This window comes from Watersipora subatra, chromosome 1 (assembly GCF_963576615.1).
Source record: "Watersipora subatra chromosome 1, tzWatSuba1.1, whole genome shotgun sequence".
Lineage (NCBI taxonomy): Eukaryota > Metazoa > Bryozoa > Gymnolaemata > Cheilostomatida > Watersiporidae > Watersipora > Watersipora subatra.
Window position 1 is genome coordinate 74,953,520 of NC_088708.1, and position 16,334 is coordinate 74,969,853.

The following is a 16,334-nucleotide window of genomic DNA, read 5'->3' on the forward strand; positions in this document are numbered from 1 at the left end:
ATGGTACTTGAAAAGTCTCCATGCATCAATTTAGATCTCATCAACATTCTGATGCCTTCAAGAACTTTTGTTTACGACAATCGGTTTCAACCAGCTGGCATGAGACAAGACTAAGGTGAGACAACTACACCTAAATAAAAAGATAAAGTACACCTCATCTACTTTACAAAAAATGATAATGGTTTGTCCCATTTTCTAGAGCTTAAAGCTTCCACACACCCAACTAAATACTTCTTCGTGTAGATATGATGCACTTATTCATTAAATAGCAGTAACGAACAAAACAAAATGGCTAACAGACGCTGATCATTTCTAATAAGTGCCGACCAAATTGAATGCCAAGGTCATAGCCAAGCAAATGAAAAAGATACCTTCCGCTTACCCAATAAAATACCATAAAAAAGTGCTTTAAAAACATTTATCCCAGACATAGGCACATATAAATTATGATTGAGTCTACAATGTGACATAGATACCAGCCAACTAACTAGTTAAAAAATGATACTCTATACCGCTGACGCATCAAGTTTCTACTATAGGTTTAGCTTTTGTTTGATTAATGGAGGTGTGATAAAACAAGAAAAAAAATTTAACAAACAACAAACTTTTCATTTTCTGATGTCCGCTAAAGCTAACTTTGGATTCTCCTTCGTTGAGCTGCCACTACACTCATGTCTGGTGGCAACTTTAAGGATCATACTTTTCATGACCATCAAAGGCCTTTCACACTTCTCAATTAAGATAAAAAAATTAAAAAACTTTTAGAATGCACTCCAAATGTCTTTAACATTTGAAAGATTTTTAAAGAAAAAATTTAATAAAGCTAACTCAGTTCTTAACTAAAAAATAAAACACTGGGTCCTGTTTTTGATTCAACCAGATATTTTATTGCTTCGACAGTTTGGTAATTATTCAAAGAAATCTGGACATATATTAAGCAACTATGTTAGCATACTCGCCACATTTTAAATTTGCGCCCGATGCAACTACAAAAGAAGATGAGAATTGTCATTTTGCAGTTGCATGTTACTAAAAAATTGTTTTTGATCAGAATTTGGTTTTTCACCAAAATAACTAGTTGAATTTTAATTTTGAAGGAAAGCATGGCCATCCTATAAGATGGCACTCCTATCTTTAGGATTTTAAAGCAAAGTCTTGTCTATGAGTAATTTATATTCAGGTTATATGTTAGAAAAAGAATATAGATCACAGTTGTAAACCAAATATAACATAGGCTTCAGCCCATACCCCTGTGGCAGATCTGAAAAAACTTCCATAAATGTATTCTATCAATATACAGCGACTACATGTATCTGATCCCGAAGATTGAACTAAGTTAACAATCTGTAGATGATTTTATTCTTGCTTAACAGGTTTAATTTACTTTCTGAATTAGAGGCTTTAAAAAATTCCAGCATCTTTCAGTTTGTAGCATAACCTTGTTTATGAGTTTATGCCAAATCACTACAAATATACAGAAATTGTTTTTAAAACCACGCTTAAGTTACGTTAAAACGCCACATTATTCCAAAAATAAATATGCTTCGTTACAAAATACTTTAGTAATTCGTAATGTATGCATAGAAAAAAAGCTGAACTATAGTTATTATGCTAGATTCTGCTCTTATTCCACATGGATTTTACACAAGCTAGTTTGTATGCATCTGGCAGTGAGCTCAAAGTGAAACTGCATTTGAATATCAGTAGTGTTGTTAGGTTCAGAAATCTTGCAAGTCTCAACATCTGGCAGAAGAATGAAAACACTATACCAAAGTATAACTGCTTCTGGCTGAATACGGGAAAAGAAGCCAAATAACTGAGAACAGAAACAAAAATTGGTGAGTAGCTCATCTATAAAAACAAGTTTATAAAATAATATAACATATAAGCCTTGTATTTGACTTGTTTAACTAATGATTACTGGCACGTTAACATCCTAATAACTAAACCTGGCCAAACCTGGTGCACTGTTCTTTTGGTTTTATTTTTTATGACTTATGAACTTCATAAACCTATGTCAACTTTAAGCTATATACTGCAAATTTTTGTTCAAATAGCTCAGAAGCCCCTGATAAACAACTTCATATAATAAATTTCATAACAGTCCACAATAACTGCCTTTTCTGAAACTCGGAAAAAGTCTTATTAGCATGGAGTTTATCAATGCTTGCAATTGTGGACTTTCAGTTTCCCTTTGCTATGCAGAGTCATGCTAGCATTTCGTGCACATGCGTATGATTCTAAGAGCGTTTACGTCTCGTAATTGCTTGGGGAACTAGGGTAAGTTTTCCTCGTCGCAAACTATTTGCTTTCTACGCAGTTTCCGTCAATTTAGTTTGCTCGCGTCGCCGAAGACCGGCCTCAGAGCGCCTCCAATGGGCTGAACAATAATAGGTTTTGTTGTAGCTAGTTGTTGAGAACGGCCAGCGATAATTTTCGAAAAGTTTTATTTGTTTCTCATTTGTAAAATAGTTTAGTAATTATTGTACTCAATAACTTACCCATGTATTTGTGATTGATTTGCTCAGCTTTTCTAGTAGCCATATGCATCAAGCTATCCTAGGATTAGCCTAGTAATACGGAACATACCTGCCAACTCTCACGCATTGGGCGTGAGACTCACGCAATCACCCAAAAAAAATGAAAATGCGTGAGATTTTTGCCCCACTTTCAACAATTTTATACATACTATCATTGATACATCAATTGCCCCAAAACCAAATCTCACGCATTGCCCCACTCTTAGGTTGGCAGGCCTGATACGGAAGTCAGTTTCAATGGAAAAACCAATGGACTATTGTACATCTTTTTATATAAGCAGCTGTAAGCCGGTGTATAAAAAGAAAGAGAAGAAAGTGCAACAAGGTACAAAATAAATGGTGAACTGGTTTTATAAAACAAATTACAGAAATATGTGCACTGAGCCAATGAGATAGAGTCGTGCTAATGCAATTTGAGAGTCTGTTTAGAGCAAACAGCTAGAAACTGAAAGAGCCGACACAGTTGCTGAAGTTAATAGGAAACTGCTACTGATGTTTGGACTGTCTGTGTTTGAAGCAAGAGAACAGCTGCTCTATTTACACTGAGCAGGAAGAGATTGTATATAATTGGGCAACAGAGCGAAGAGGCTGTCGAAGTTGGCCTATGGCGATCTTGAGTGTGCTGCCGAGAATGAGGTGACATTGGAACACTTCCAATGAGCGATAGACGACCATGCACTTCGGCAGCTCTTGCTGCTAATCAGTGCCTAGAGTCTGGAAGAAGCCATTACTGCCGAAAAACAGTACGAAATTGCTGAGTGTCAATCAATGTGGTCACCCAGGACAAGAACCTGCTTATCAGTGCTCCTTTCTATGGGCTCATGGACAGGAAATAGAATAGGTTAGAATATGTATGGTCTAAAAGCTGTTTGTAAGATGCTTTAGCATTTGCCAGTATCCAATTTTGTTCAAGTTTGCTTTGCTTGTTTTTAACAGGGCTTCTTTCTGGAATAAATTGCACAAAGTCGGCCAGAAAATTTTGCAGCATACATAATGTAAGAGTTAGATCATTTTAACAAGCAATCCCTGATCTCCCAATAGACTAATAGAGCATAACACTCACCTAAAAATCAAAACCAAACAATTGGATTCTAGCTGATTAACTGCCTCTAAAATAACTGAGTACTGCCTGTTCCAGACAAGAAATGGCCAGCTTACAGAAACAAAAGCAGTTCAGCTATCAAAGTTTCAATGTAGTATATGAAGCAGATAAACGTGTATTACATTGTTCTTGGTCCAGATGATAGACTCAGTGAGAATTCGTGGTAAGGGTAGACAACTCTGATTGTGTAATGCAAAGTAGCAGTGCCTATGCTATGCGCGTCTGCTGTATCATCAATCACCCAGCCTGTAACGAGATCTCATTATTTCATCATCAACTGTAAATTAATAGTGTTTGCCAGTACCTATGTCCATTTTGGAATTGAAATATCGTGCGTAGCATTTCTGTGTAATTTTATTTTTCACAAAAGATGTGCGGCCTACTCAAGTTTGACAATATGAAGAGAAGATTTACATGATGGATTGTAGATGAAGGATACATGTATATAACATGGCATCTCCTGGTTATATTGTTATACTTGTACCTTGTAAGTTGTGCATAAAAATATTACATCGCATCCGAATTTTTAAGTTATATTTCATGATCATCAGCCAATCACGAAAAGAATTAGTTTTATTTTGATACTAAAATAATACAGGAAGTAAACAAAACATTACTGGATATTTTTGCAAAAAACCTTCAAAATTTTTTCATGTATGTCTATGTACTAGCGAAGGATTCTTTGGCTGTTAAAGCAATAGTTGATTCTCATGCTTTTAGTTGTGCGACAATTATATCTACCCAAAAGGATTGATCAGCTACTATGGATTTTAGAACTATGCCAAAAGTGGTATGTATGCAGGATTTTTAGCTAGTTTTTCTTTTGTTGCTCACACCCCTATGAACTCGGTGTTACTAGCAAAGATACAAAGGGTATGGGGGAGAGTAAGAACTGGATAACTGTTAATTACAGCTACGGAGTCATACTTGTGTATGAATGACAGAGAGGAATATTTACAGGAATTTACAGTCGATATTGTCACTCAACTTTCTCTTAAAACACAACTGAGAGACCTCTAGCACAGTGATTATATTTTACATATTCCCAGGAGCTTCATGCCCATCTTAATGGATCTATAACTGAAGAAACCCTTGCCAGCATGATCAAAAAGAAACCTGAGGCTATCAGAGGTCACCTTACAAACTTGCATACTTGTATAGCCGATGGTCAGCGTCGAACCCTGAAAGAGTGGGTGATAATTGTCTTTTCTATGCCAAGCGATTATTTGTTATTCACAATAATATTTAATGTATTAAATTTCCATCGATCCAGAGCGTTTGTAGAAATAGCTTATAGTTTTTTTCAAGAAATGAAGTCAAGCTCTTCTCTGTAACATATTTGTCATTGCGCAATTAGTTCAGGGAGGTTTCGCCGTTTTCAATGAAATAATTCATTATGTTCTGTGTATTTATGTTCTATGCAAGTCAAGTAGCCACACAAACATTTTAGACTGGTGAACTTCGTGGGCGCCATCACTTGTTTTAGGTGCTTCAACATGTTTAAATTAGTTCACTCCATTGTCAATGACCTTGACTCGCTGTACCAGGCGACGTGTGCTGTGATAGATGATTTTGCAAATGATGGAGTCGTGTACCTGGAACTGAGAAGTACTCCTAGGGCTATAGCGGAGACTGATGTCACCCAGGATAGTTACATGCGTACAGTCTTACGCGCGATTAGAGACAAAACATCTGAGAGTGAGTTAGGGCCGTATGATGTGAGTGCCCAGCAATCTGTTTATCTATTGTTGACTTAAACCTTGTTAAGCTTGAACTGCATTGATTACCGGCCAGTTACTTTGCCTTTACGTCTGTGCATTTAATTATCTCTATTAGCAATTTCTCATGTACTTAGAGCTAACAAATTTTTGTACGAACTTTTTGTATTTTGTATACGTTTTGAAGAGCGAATGGTTTCCTTCACCTTAATGAATTATTGCTACAAGCATCAATAACGCTATCTAACTGATCAATGCTCATTAGCATAAATTCTTTTTAATGGGTACGCAACGGGATAGCTCATAGCCTACGTAATTCATCACATACTCTGGCCTGACTAAGCAGGAGGCTATGGTTACTCCTTGCATATCATTTAACAATAAAAATAATTATAAATTTGGAAATGATAGCAGAAATCTTTACTTGAACTTCTCTCAACCATGTAGGTTTGTTTGAAAAGTTCTTGTGTTCACCCTCTCTTGGTACCTGTATAGTGTGATGATGTGTAGGGAAAGAGAAGACCTATAGTTGTGAGATACCTGGCGGCAATAGATCGACGCAATTCAGTTGAACACGCTATGGAGACAGTAGACCTCGCAATCAAATACAAAGAACAAACAGGTCTAGTGGTTGGTGTCGACTTAAGTGGTGATAGCTCTGTGAGTATTGTCTAGCAGTAGAAGCTATCTGCTCATGTTCTCATTAATTTACAGAACTAAGGCTGGTATCTGCATTATATGTGAATTATTATGATGTTAGCTGGCTTGGAAGTTAGTTAGCTTGAATATACTACTAATCACTTCTATGGAGACCGTCAGCTCAATGAATGCCTGAGTAATTATTGGTATTTTTGCTAGATTTGAGGTTTTTCAAATCTTGTACATTCATTGATTTGAGTAAATGTTCTGATACAACAGGGCCCTTTAAGTGATTGTTTAAGTTAAGATTTTGGGCTTTTGGATATCCTACAGACTATTTAGTTTGGTTCCTAATATCGACAATTAGTTTATTAACTGGAAGCTATGTAGAAACTGTTTTACTTTATGAAAATTAATATTTGTAAGCTTGAAAGAAAATTTGTCAAGTCGTTTAACCCCGACAACATAGATGGATGTTGATTTGAGGATGTTTGATGAAGGAAAACATGTGTATGTGCAAACTTTCTTTATTATGTTTTTCAGTTTGGTCTGTTTTACATCAAAATAGTCCTTATATAATATGTATAGCTGAAACCATAAAAAACAAACTTGACTGCAGCGCAAGACCAAAGTTGATATAACACCAAGCTACAGATATAACCTACCTATGCTTTTGTAATATTAGCTGTGAATGATCAGTTTGTTTCTAGTTTGAGAGTTTATGGTAAAATTTGGTGTGAATCTTAACGCTTATGTTGGGACCACCTTAGTCGTTGTCTCATCTGTCCCTCTAAAAGGTCAACAATTTGCCTTTTATTCCAGTCTCACCCAGAGTAAATTCAATTCACAATGTCTTATCAATAAGATATTTTTTCACAGTTGTTTCAGTCAGGTCAGTTTAGTGTAACTTACTGTTCACTATACACAGTATATATTTAGTAGTGTCAGTTTAGTGTAGCTTACTGTTCACTATACACAGTATATATTTAGTAGTGTCAGTTTAGTGTAACTCACTGTTCACTATACACAGTATATCTTTAGTAGTGTCAGTTTAGTGTAACTTACTGTTCACTATACACAGTATATCTTTAGTAGTGTCAGTTTAGTGTAACTTAATGTTCACTATACACAGTATATATTTAGTAGTGTCAGTTTAGTGTAACTTACTGTTCACTATACACAGTATATCTTTAGTAGTGTGAGTTTAGTGTAGCTTACTGTTCATTATACACAGTATATCTTTAGTAGTGTCAGTTTAGTGTAACTTACTGTTCACTATACACAGTATATATTTAGTAGTGTCAGTTTAGTGTAACTCACTGTTCACTATACACAGTATATCTTTAGTAGTGTCAGTTTAGTGTAACTTACTGTTCACTATACACAGTATATCTTTAGTAGTGTCAGTTTAGTGTAGCTTACTGTTCACTATACATAGTCTATATTTAGTAGTGTCAGTTTAGTGTAACTTACTGTTCACTATACACAGTATATCTTTAGTAGTGTGAGTTTAGTATAGCTTACTGTTCACTATACACAGTATATCTTTAGTAGTGTTAGTTTAGTGTAGCTTACTGTTCACTATACACAGTATATATTTAGTAGTGTCAATTTAGTGTAACTTACTGTTCACTATACACAGTATATATTTAACAGTGTCAGTTTAGTGTAGCTTACTGTTCATTATACAGAGCATATTTTACATACATCTTACCTTTTCAAAGAATCGATGTTACCACATCCTTTGCTGCTATGGTCAAAAACATAGAGGTGTCTGTGATGCTGCTGTAGATATTTTCGATTTCGTGTGTCAAGCTTTTTACTGATATTTCATTTTTGGTGCTGAACTTGGCTGCTTATTTTTATTTGTAGATTGGAGACGCTACAACTTTTGTTCCTGTTTTAGTAAAGGCAGTTTCACACGGTCTCAAATTGGCTCTACATCTTGCGGAGGTTAGCTTGGTGTTTGTACTTTACTGATTTTTACTCTACCTATTTGGACTTACGTGTTTTTGATTGCTGATTTGTGTGCTCACATGTTGGTATGATTTATTAGGTAGATGGGATAGTGAATGAGACAAGTCAAATGTTGGAGTTATGCCCACACAGAATTGGTCATGGAACCTTTATTCATCCCAAGTATGGAGGCACGCAACAACTTCTAGATCAGACCAGATCTCTACAGATTCCACTAGGTACATGATGAACTTCATCCACTTTCTATTGAGCTCCTTAAGACTGGTCTGATCAGTTGGAGATGTGACAAATATGATCAGGTGTAGACAATTACATGTATTGTCTGGAGTGGACAGCTACATGGTCAGGAGGGGACAGACATGGACAAGGGTAGGCAGCCATGATCAGAGGTGGGTGGTCATGGCATGTACAGGCGATGAATAGCTGGGTATTATTCAAGCATGACTAAAAGCTGAATCAGTGCGAGAGTTGTCACGTCTTTAAAGGCGGCTAGCTATGTATTGTAGCTATGAGGCAGGTGTAAGGAAGTACTACGATGAGTCTTCAAGTGAGTACAAAGGTACTGTTAGTGATGAGACCAGCAAGCTACTAAATAGTCTAAAATCTGGCTGTCGGTCAGTCGCTGTTTGACTGTTCATCAAGAGAGTTGCAATGAATATACTAAAGGATTTCACTGAAGGAGTATAACATACTGATGCCCGCTGCAGTAACTTATCGTATTATCATCATTAGCAGCTTCGTATTATTTATACAACTTTGTTTGTTTATTACTTGCGGTCAGCAGATTGACGAAAATGTCCTTCATTGTTAGTTTTATGTTAATTAGTCTTTTAATCGCATGTTTTAGGATAATAAACTCGGAGTCTGTCAAAACATTCAATATGATCTCAACACAGTACCAGCACGACATTGCATGGCGATAAAAATTGTCATGTTTTTCTGGCTTTGAAGTAATAGCCCGTTCTTTTGCAGTTCTCTTTGTTCTTTTTTAGAGTTATGTCTCACATCTAATGTCAAAGGGCAAGTAACTCCATCTTTTGAAAAGCACCACTTTCAAGCTTGGCATCGGATGAAACATCCAATCATAATTTGTGTGAGTAGTCGCCATTGTTGATTGCTATAGTAGCCTAAGAGTTCAGTCTATCATCTCTGTAATTTGGCAATAGTGATCCTATCAAACCTAAACCTAACTTTGCCGAACCATGTGGTTGCTGTGCAGAATAGAATGTAGAAAGCAACACAAAAGTATGTTACAGACACGAAGGTTAGCTGAAATCTTGATAAGTTATCAATGAATATATAGACTATCTGTTAGTCTCTGCTGTGTTGGAAAATCAATATCGATTCATCAGGATGTAGCTTTAGATTGAAGTTTGACAACTTTTATACTGCTGGTCAGCATCTTTTGCATGAAGCTCTTCATGCAAACGCATACAAATAAGAGGGAAGAGAATAACCCTGACGAAAATCAATCATGTTTCAGAGTGAGTGTCTTGCTTTGATACAAAGGTCAGACACAAGCTCTCTGAGCCAGTCGAGTTTATATGTAAATTCTCATACGCTCAACTGCTGTCCTACTTATATCCAGCCTGAAATTATAACCTTTCTATAATTTCAGGCTGAATGAAACCAGTATTCAGTCGGTACAAACAGCATTGTATTCTGCTACAACCTTTATATCAATGCTTTAGCTATGTTATAAGCACGTGTATGCAATCAGAATTTTTCCTGGTTCAACTTTTGATTTTTATCAGCTACGGAGTCGCAGTACATACTGTATATTAATCTAATGTAATAAGAATGCCTGCAATTTCTATTTTTGCCTCCATGTTAATATGTCTGGTGCTGCAAAATACAGAAAAAATTTCTGCACATTATGGTTGTTTGTTAGAAGCAGATTTCTGACCTTGCGTACTTTTCTTTATTTTGTATTCTGTATTGATTATATCGTTCTGCCTCTTTTTTCCATAGATTTGCTATCATACAAGTGCTAGGCAGTTCTATACATGCAAATGCTATTACTAGTGATTATGAGATATACACTCACACATGGTATTACTTGATGGTTTTACAGACTGATGACAAGGGAGTGTTTGCTACCAAGCTGTCAGATGAGTACAAATGTGTGATGGATGTATTTAAACTTTCAAGAGATGATATGCTGGATTTAGCGTATAACGCCATCAATTATATATTTGAGGATGATTCCGTGAAAGACTCTTTCAAGCAATACTTCACCAGTTGGAGGGAATCGTTGAAAAATTAAGCTAAATTTTTAGCTTTTGTTGATTATAGTTGATTATAATCAAGTTGCAAAATGGTTGTATGAGAGGAATTTTAGGACTTATGTCTAACCTAAAGCAGCTTAATACTGTATTTGCTCCTTCATTGGTGAGGAGATTCTGCATTTGTCTCAAATAAAGTTTTTATACTTTTGTAAACCATATGTGTAACAGCTGCACAAAATAAGTCTAGCAATAAATTATGGTAAAATTATTTTCCTGTGACACTATATAACGTGTTAATATTCAATCTATCAATGCAATCAATTAGCAGTTATCTACCTTTGTCTACAAGGTTTTACACGAGTAAACAATTCTAACCAGCTTTCTTAGCGCAGTTTTCTGCCTCGCAAACGTTTATTTTCATAGAGCGAAAATGGGTGGGTACATTATTCTGATTCTGCTAGGTAATTCATCGAGTAGAAATCTGCTACAATGGAAACTGGAGAGCGAACCTAACCGAAGAAGAATCTCCCAGCAAGTGTCTATCTTGTGTAATGGATAAACAATCATAAGAAAGCATTTACAGAAGGTAAATAGTTGGCTGTATAAAATAACAAAAAAGTAGAACAATATCACTGTCACAATGTCTATATGCCGGTAAAGACGATATTGATCGTTCGAGACTATTCAAAGCGTTATGAATTTGTGCATGAACTGATTATTCAATAATTCTTAAATTAGTCAAGAAAATAGTTTCAAACCACGGATAGTAGGCACGTAGTACCAGTGTTTCAAGCGTTAAAAATATTTTGTTAACAAAACCGAATTTTGCTATGATGACGCACAGGTGCAAAGGGCCTTGTGTGCCTACTGGTGAGATATTTGTAGCAAAAGTACTACAAATCAAATAATTTGAATAATAACCCGAATTGCTTGTCGCTAATGACAGATACAGCTCAGTGCTTTTGTTATGTGTAGACAGTATAACGTCCCTCTTTGTAACGAGGCTGAGAAACAAGGCAGTTTAATGGCAAGTACATATTCGTACCTTGGTATTGATAGCGAGTAAGGTATCGTGTGCACAATCTCATCTTTTATGGTAATTTAATAGTAATCTCACCATAACGGTGTAGCGTTCTAGATTTATTATCACCTATTTTATTAGCAAGTTACTTCAACTCTAAAAGCTCTTTCAAGCTGCGGTGATGTGGTCTATGATGTATGCTGCTGTGTGAGTTGCTATAATTTTTTAGTAACAAAAACACATTTTAGCTGCCCTCCACTGCCCAGTAACTACAGTTGTTGTATATCTAAAGAATGAGTTACTCATGTTCTTTCAGCATTTTGATTCCTGCTGAGCTAGTCACCAAGAAGGCTGAGCTGGCCTAGGTAATAAGATGCAGTAAATACCATTTGGCTAAAATCTCTCTTCAACAATGTTACCTGTAAATAACTTGCTAACACAAGACCAGCAACTTTGTTTCATTCCTTGAGTGAGACAGAATATGTAAATTCGACATCTCCAGTAGCAATTCCTTTTAGATCGATCTTGCTCTGCTCTATATTCCTGCTGCCCAGAAGATTTGTATTGTATTAAATGCATAGAGGAACACTTTTTAAGTCTGTTCCAAAACTAACTAGTAGGACCCTATGCTGTGTTATAATTATCTTGTGAAAGTAAAGCATGCTTGATGCATTGCTGTGATTTGTTCTTAGTCTTTGCATTATTCTCTGCTTGCGCACTAATAAGAGTGAGGACAAAGGTGCAAATGGCTTCTTGTAGTTACCCTAATGCCCCTAATCTCAACAGATTTATATTGTTTATCAAGGAACAAGCAATCAACTAGTGGTCACACAGCTCCAAATTCTGCCATTGTTAGAGCGCTCTTGATATATGTGATAAAAATGGCGTGTGCAGGTCTTTATGTCATTCTTATATGTAGTATGAGTGTTAAGTCACTCACCATATTGTTGTATCATTTCAGTCCAATTTCTATCCAATCCGTTGGGAGTTCTAGACTTGGAATCAATTTGCTAAAGCTCTAAATAGTTAAACTTACCTTAATAATGATGTAATGTTTTGAAGGACAATCAGTTGCTTGTTTGGTATGACTTTATGATAGCATCCGCAACACTCAACCGTGACTGGTAAATAAAATTGTATTAATACACAAATGAAATCGTGTACAAAAACAACTACAATATAAAGGCTAACAGTTTGATAAAGACTAATATGAATTCTGTCAGAAGTGCCAATCAGAATAGGTAGCATTTATTGCCATCAAGTTAGTGGAAGTAATATTATTAACCTTAAAGTAGTATAGTTAGACATTGCAATTGATATTGTGGAAGTGCTTATCTATTCTTTAATACACAAATTTCTTTAACAAGGATCTTTAACTTGAGATCTTTAATAAGATCTCAAGAAGCTATCTCGATTGACAGTGAAATAAGTAATTGTGGTAAAATGGACTCATCATGGCAAGTGCAGTATTTAGGAGATGCTCAACACGTGTTAGGAAGCAGATCATTGTTTTTATACCCACTGTTTCAGGACATGACGGTATGTAATGGTGACCTTGCAAATGGCCTGTCCGCTCCAGCTAACAAGAGAGGTATGCCTTTCTCAGATAACATCAAAGACACAGTATTAACAATGAATACTAGTAAATACAGAACTACTAGGACTACTGTCTGTTTTTTTGGTGTAGGCTATATTAATTCTTTTACGGTGTTCGATTAAGTTAGACCCTTAATCATGTTTAGTTTGTCAGCAGTTTAGTAATTTACTGTGGCTGTGCTTCGAAGATTTGTCTGTCACAATTTTGATTAAAAACCTATTTTGAATGTGTAAAAATATATTAAAAGTTTGTGCTTTATCCTGTTTAGGGCGGGTGTTTAAGACCGTTCCCTTTGCTGTGAGGTCAGTACTGAGGAAGCCATGTAAAGTTTGCAGTGACCGAGCATTCAGGAAGCATTTTGGTGTTCAGTCCTGTGAACGCTGCCAGGTATCCAGACGCTGTCTCCTTATTCGTCTATCTCTTTGTTACCGAGCTGCCGAAGTGTTAAAAAACTCAAGCTAGTTATCCTTTTCATAGGCATTCTTTAAGCGGAACACTGTGAGATCTGTGAAGTACAAATGCCTGGTAGGGAAAGAGAGCTGTGAGGTCAGTTTCAAGTCACAGAGCAAGCGCTGCAAACGCTGCTGGATGAAAAAATGTGAAACAACGGGAATGTCTCGACGAGGTGCATCGACTTTTATACCTGAAGCTTCTCATTCGTAATGTATTAACCTACTCTAGTGAATGTCTCATGACTATATATCAGCTATAACTCATTACCGTGACTACCATGGGGAAAAGAAATGATGAGCTATTGCTATTGCAACTTTATCAGATTTCAGTAGATGAGCAGTACAAGTAAATTTTATGACAATAATAAAGTAGATGTTTATGTCCTCTGTAGCAGTTCGACTGAGTCGGAGAGCCCCAGCCAAGCATCTGCCTATTGGTACACCACATCGCATAAGTCAAATAAGCAAAGCCTATGCGCGTTTCTTTGGCATTGTTGATAAGAAATTGGATGCTCAAAAGATTCAGCCTCTCCTTCTTGTGAGTAGTGAACATAGGCGTGTGTTGCTGCCACTTATGTGAAAGGTCAGATACCTTGTAATGTGTAACGGAGCCTACCTTGTAGAAGTGGATGCGTTAGGAATGAGATATTATTTTGTCTCGGTGTTGCCTTGTATTTTCATCTTGTTCTGTGTGTTCAGTTAATCTCAAGTTAGTAATACATGTACTTATGTTTTCTACAGTCAGATGAACCGATGGAGAACTCAGTGGCATCTTACAAAACTGCCATGTTCTCTCAGCTCTGTTCTCTTTATGAAAGGCTCATCAGAGATGTGGTACTTTTCTCTAGGCGTGTCCCAGGTGAATGTAGGGTAGATTCTGGTCTCTCATTATTTCGTTCTCTCCGTAGCGGAGTAGAACGTTCTCTTGCTGGCTATATCGATGACTAGCTGTGACATGCTTAGAGTTATGGCGATTTCTTAATTGTGCTAACTCTCAGTAAAATAGGATACTGAACGATAAGATACCGCGTCCAGATTCATACAACCATAACATTTATATGTTAATTATATATGTATATATTATTATTTTCATATTATTATTTATATATACTAATGCTAAACCTTTTTACTTGTGGCCTACCTGTCAATCTTTATATTATTACAGCAGCTTAGATGAAATTTTAGCTCCAACATTTGTCAGAAACTGCAAGCAAGATTTTAGCAAATATATCCCGAGATACTTGAATACCTTTATAGAATTTCAGAATTTTAATCCAGCAGGTTGCGATATAATTCTTTTAGTCAAGTCTCTAAAAAAACACTAGCAAAAGCATACATAATGTTGATATGACTGTTGACAACTTGGAGAATAGTCAAGCGTTTTTGATTGCAATGCTTCATTGACTAACGGAGTCAACAATAGCCGATTCCCTAGATCAGTCAAGCCATGCATGGCATTTGATTAGTAACATGAGCTATTTTTCTCTTCATGATTCCTAGTCGATGCTACACCAATTGGTAGATTACATTTACTCTATAGTGTTCTACACGAACTGTGTGATATGCATGGCAATTCTCAGGTCAGTCGTTTGCCACAACACTGAGTGTAGTTATTGATAGAAATTCAGGAAAAAATAGCTCTATGTGAATATAAATCCCCGAGATTTGTGAGAAGAGAAACGGCTTGAAGTACATCGTATAACATACTCAACAATCTTTCATTTTGTTAGCCCATAGTCATTCTTGCTGTCTTTACAGGTTTCAATGACCTTCACCCTGACGATCAACTGATTTTACTGAAAACAGGATTTATAGAGATCTGGTCAATTCTGAACAGTAAAAATCTTTGTTGTATTCAAGACTCAGTTACTATCTCAGATGGGACGCAGATACCTATTTGTGAAGTGACTACCGTCTACACTGTAAGCCTCTTTATCGTAGACTTCATAGTATTTTGTTCCAACTGCTTGCATTGTTTTCATAAATGGTTGTTCTTTTATTAGTCAACAGTTTGTGTTTGTAATGCTGATGTATTTGGGTGATGTAGAAGGAATATGTGACAAGCATAATGGAATTGAGTGATGAGTGCAGGAGTCTTCTCCCCTCAGATAAGGCAATTCTCGTCACTCTCGCTCTCCTTAATCCTGGTAAGGCATGACTTGTTCTTTTGTCTAGCACGGCCAGGTGAATTCTATATGAAAATGCAGTCAGACCATCAACTGTTCATCCTTGAATATTTTTAGAAAGACCAAACATTATGGAAAAAGAGAAACTTGCCGAACTTCGGGAATCTTATTTAACATCTATGAAAGAATATGTCACGACTACTCGGCCGAACAACCCAGACTTTGGTAAAAACATGCTATCATTGTTGTCTCATATTTCAGATATAGGTAATCAACATTCTTTGCTGCTTAACATGTATAGAGCTGATGTGCGCAAATTGTCAGTTTCACCTGTTATCACAGAACTTTTTGACCTCCATCCTCCAAGTGCATACAAAGAATGCTGATGTTTGTCACATAAATAAATTTCATCTCATCCCATGTTGAAACTCAAACTTGCTAACAACGATTACTGGTTTGCACACTTGCTAGATATTTTCAGTCATTTTTGACTTTCTTTTGCTATTACTTTTCTGTTCTAATAAAACATACCATTAATGCAACTGTTCAATTTTGTTTCTGTTTATGAAATAATGCGTTCATAGTCGTTTTTCTAATTTTCTCACATTGGATTAGTTTTAGAACCAAACTGTAAGATTTCTAAATTGAGTGAAGAAGTATTGCCGAGTTACTAAGTCTGTTTTATCGTCCTTGTTACTTGCTTGCACCACTGCTTGAGTTTTATTAGGCTATCGATTAGACAAAAAAAATTGTTGGTTCAGCGTATTCCTCTTATAAATGCGTAGATGCTTAGTCTAAGTCTAAAAATCACTATTATCTATTTTTCAAGTACGTACTCGGTTTGCCGTAAGTTTTCGTTCAGCGAAGTTTTTAACATGAGCGAACAACTTCGAGTGTACATAATAATTCGTATTGGATCAGCTACAATACTCTC

The 16,334-nt window shown here is 36.2% G+C and overlaps 2 protein-coding genes across 3 annotated transcripts; both read left to right on the top strand.

Annotated features, from left to right (window-relative positions):
* The first annotated feature begins 4,031 nt into the window (after window positions 1–4,031).
* LOC137410603 (adenosine deaminase-like protein) lies at window positions 4,032–10,417 on the top strand. 2 transcript variants are annotated; one of them, XM_068096048.1, is made up of 9 exons: window positions 4,086–4,129; window positions 4,363–4,432; window positions 4,692–4,831; window positions 5,129–5,360; window positions 5,871–6,020; window positions 7,872–7,952; window positions 8,056–8,194; window positions 8,969–9,069; window positions 10,051–10,417. In XM_068096048.1, exons 2-9 carry the CDS (start codon window positions 4,406–4,408, stop codon window positions 10,240–10,242), a joined length of 1,062 nt encoding a protein of 353 aa, XP_067952149.1. In that variant the 5' UTR covers window positions 4,086–4,129; window positions 4,363–4,405; the 3' UTR covers window positions 10,243–10,417. The 2 variants fall into 2 exon arrangements, with proteins under 2 accessions (XP_067952150.1, XP_067952149.1); XM_068096049.1 differs by having other exon boundaries at window positions 4,032–4,773.
* A 260-nt stretch (window positions 10,418–10,677) lies between these two features.
* Window positions 10,678–15,936, top strand: LOC137410601 (oxysterols receptor LXR-alpha-like). Its single transcript, XM_068096047.1, has 9 exons — window positions 10,678–10,790; window positions 12,756–12,816; window positions 13,091–13,209; window positions 13,300–13,447; window positions 13,667–13,812; window positions 14,016–14,133; window positions 15,033–15,196; window positions 15,322–15,421; window positions 15,518–15,936. The coding sequence occupies exons 2-9, from the start codon at window positions 12,759–12,761 to the stop codon at window positions 15,784–15,786; spliced, it is 1,122 nt and encodes a 373-aa protein (XP_067952148.1). The 5' UTR covers window positions 10,678–10,790; window positions 12,756–12,758; the 3' UTR covers window positions 15,787–15,936.
* Window positions 15,937–16,334: the final 398 nt, after the last annotated feature.

Coding starts and splice junctions, on each gene's coding strand:
- LOC137410601 (XM_068096047.1), top strand. CDS start 12,759: ATGACGGTATGTAATGGTGACCTTGCAAATGGCCTGTCCGCTCCAGCT. Junction 13,210..13,299: donor AGTCCTGTGAACGCTGCCAG/GTATCCAGACGC, acceptor TCCTTTTCATAG/GCATTCTTTAAGCGGAACAC. Junction 13,813..14,015: donor AGATTCAGCCTCTCCTTCTT/GTGAGTAGTGAA, acceptor TGTTTTCTACAG/TCAGATGAACCGATGGAGAA.
- LOC137410603 (XM_068096048.1), top strand. CDS start 4,406: ATGGATTTTAGAACTATGCCAAAAGTG. Junction 5,361..5,870: donor GTGAGTTAGGGCCGTATGAT/GTGAGTGCCCAG, acceptor GATGATGTGTAG/GGAAAGAGAAGACCTATAGT. Junction 6,021..7,871: donor ACTTAAGTGGTGATAGCTCT/GTGAGTATTGTC, acceptor TTTTATTTGTAG/ATTGGAGACGCTACAACTTT.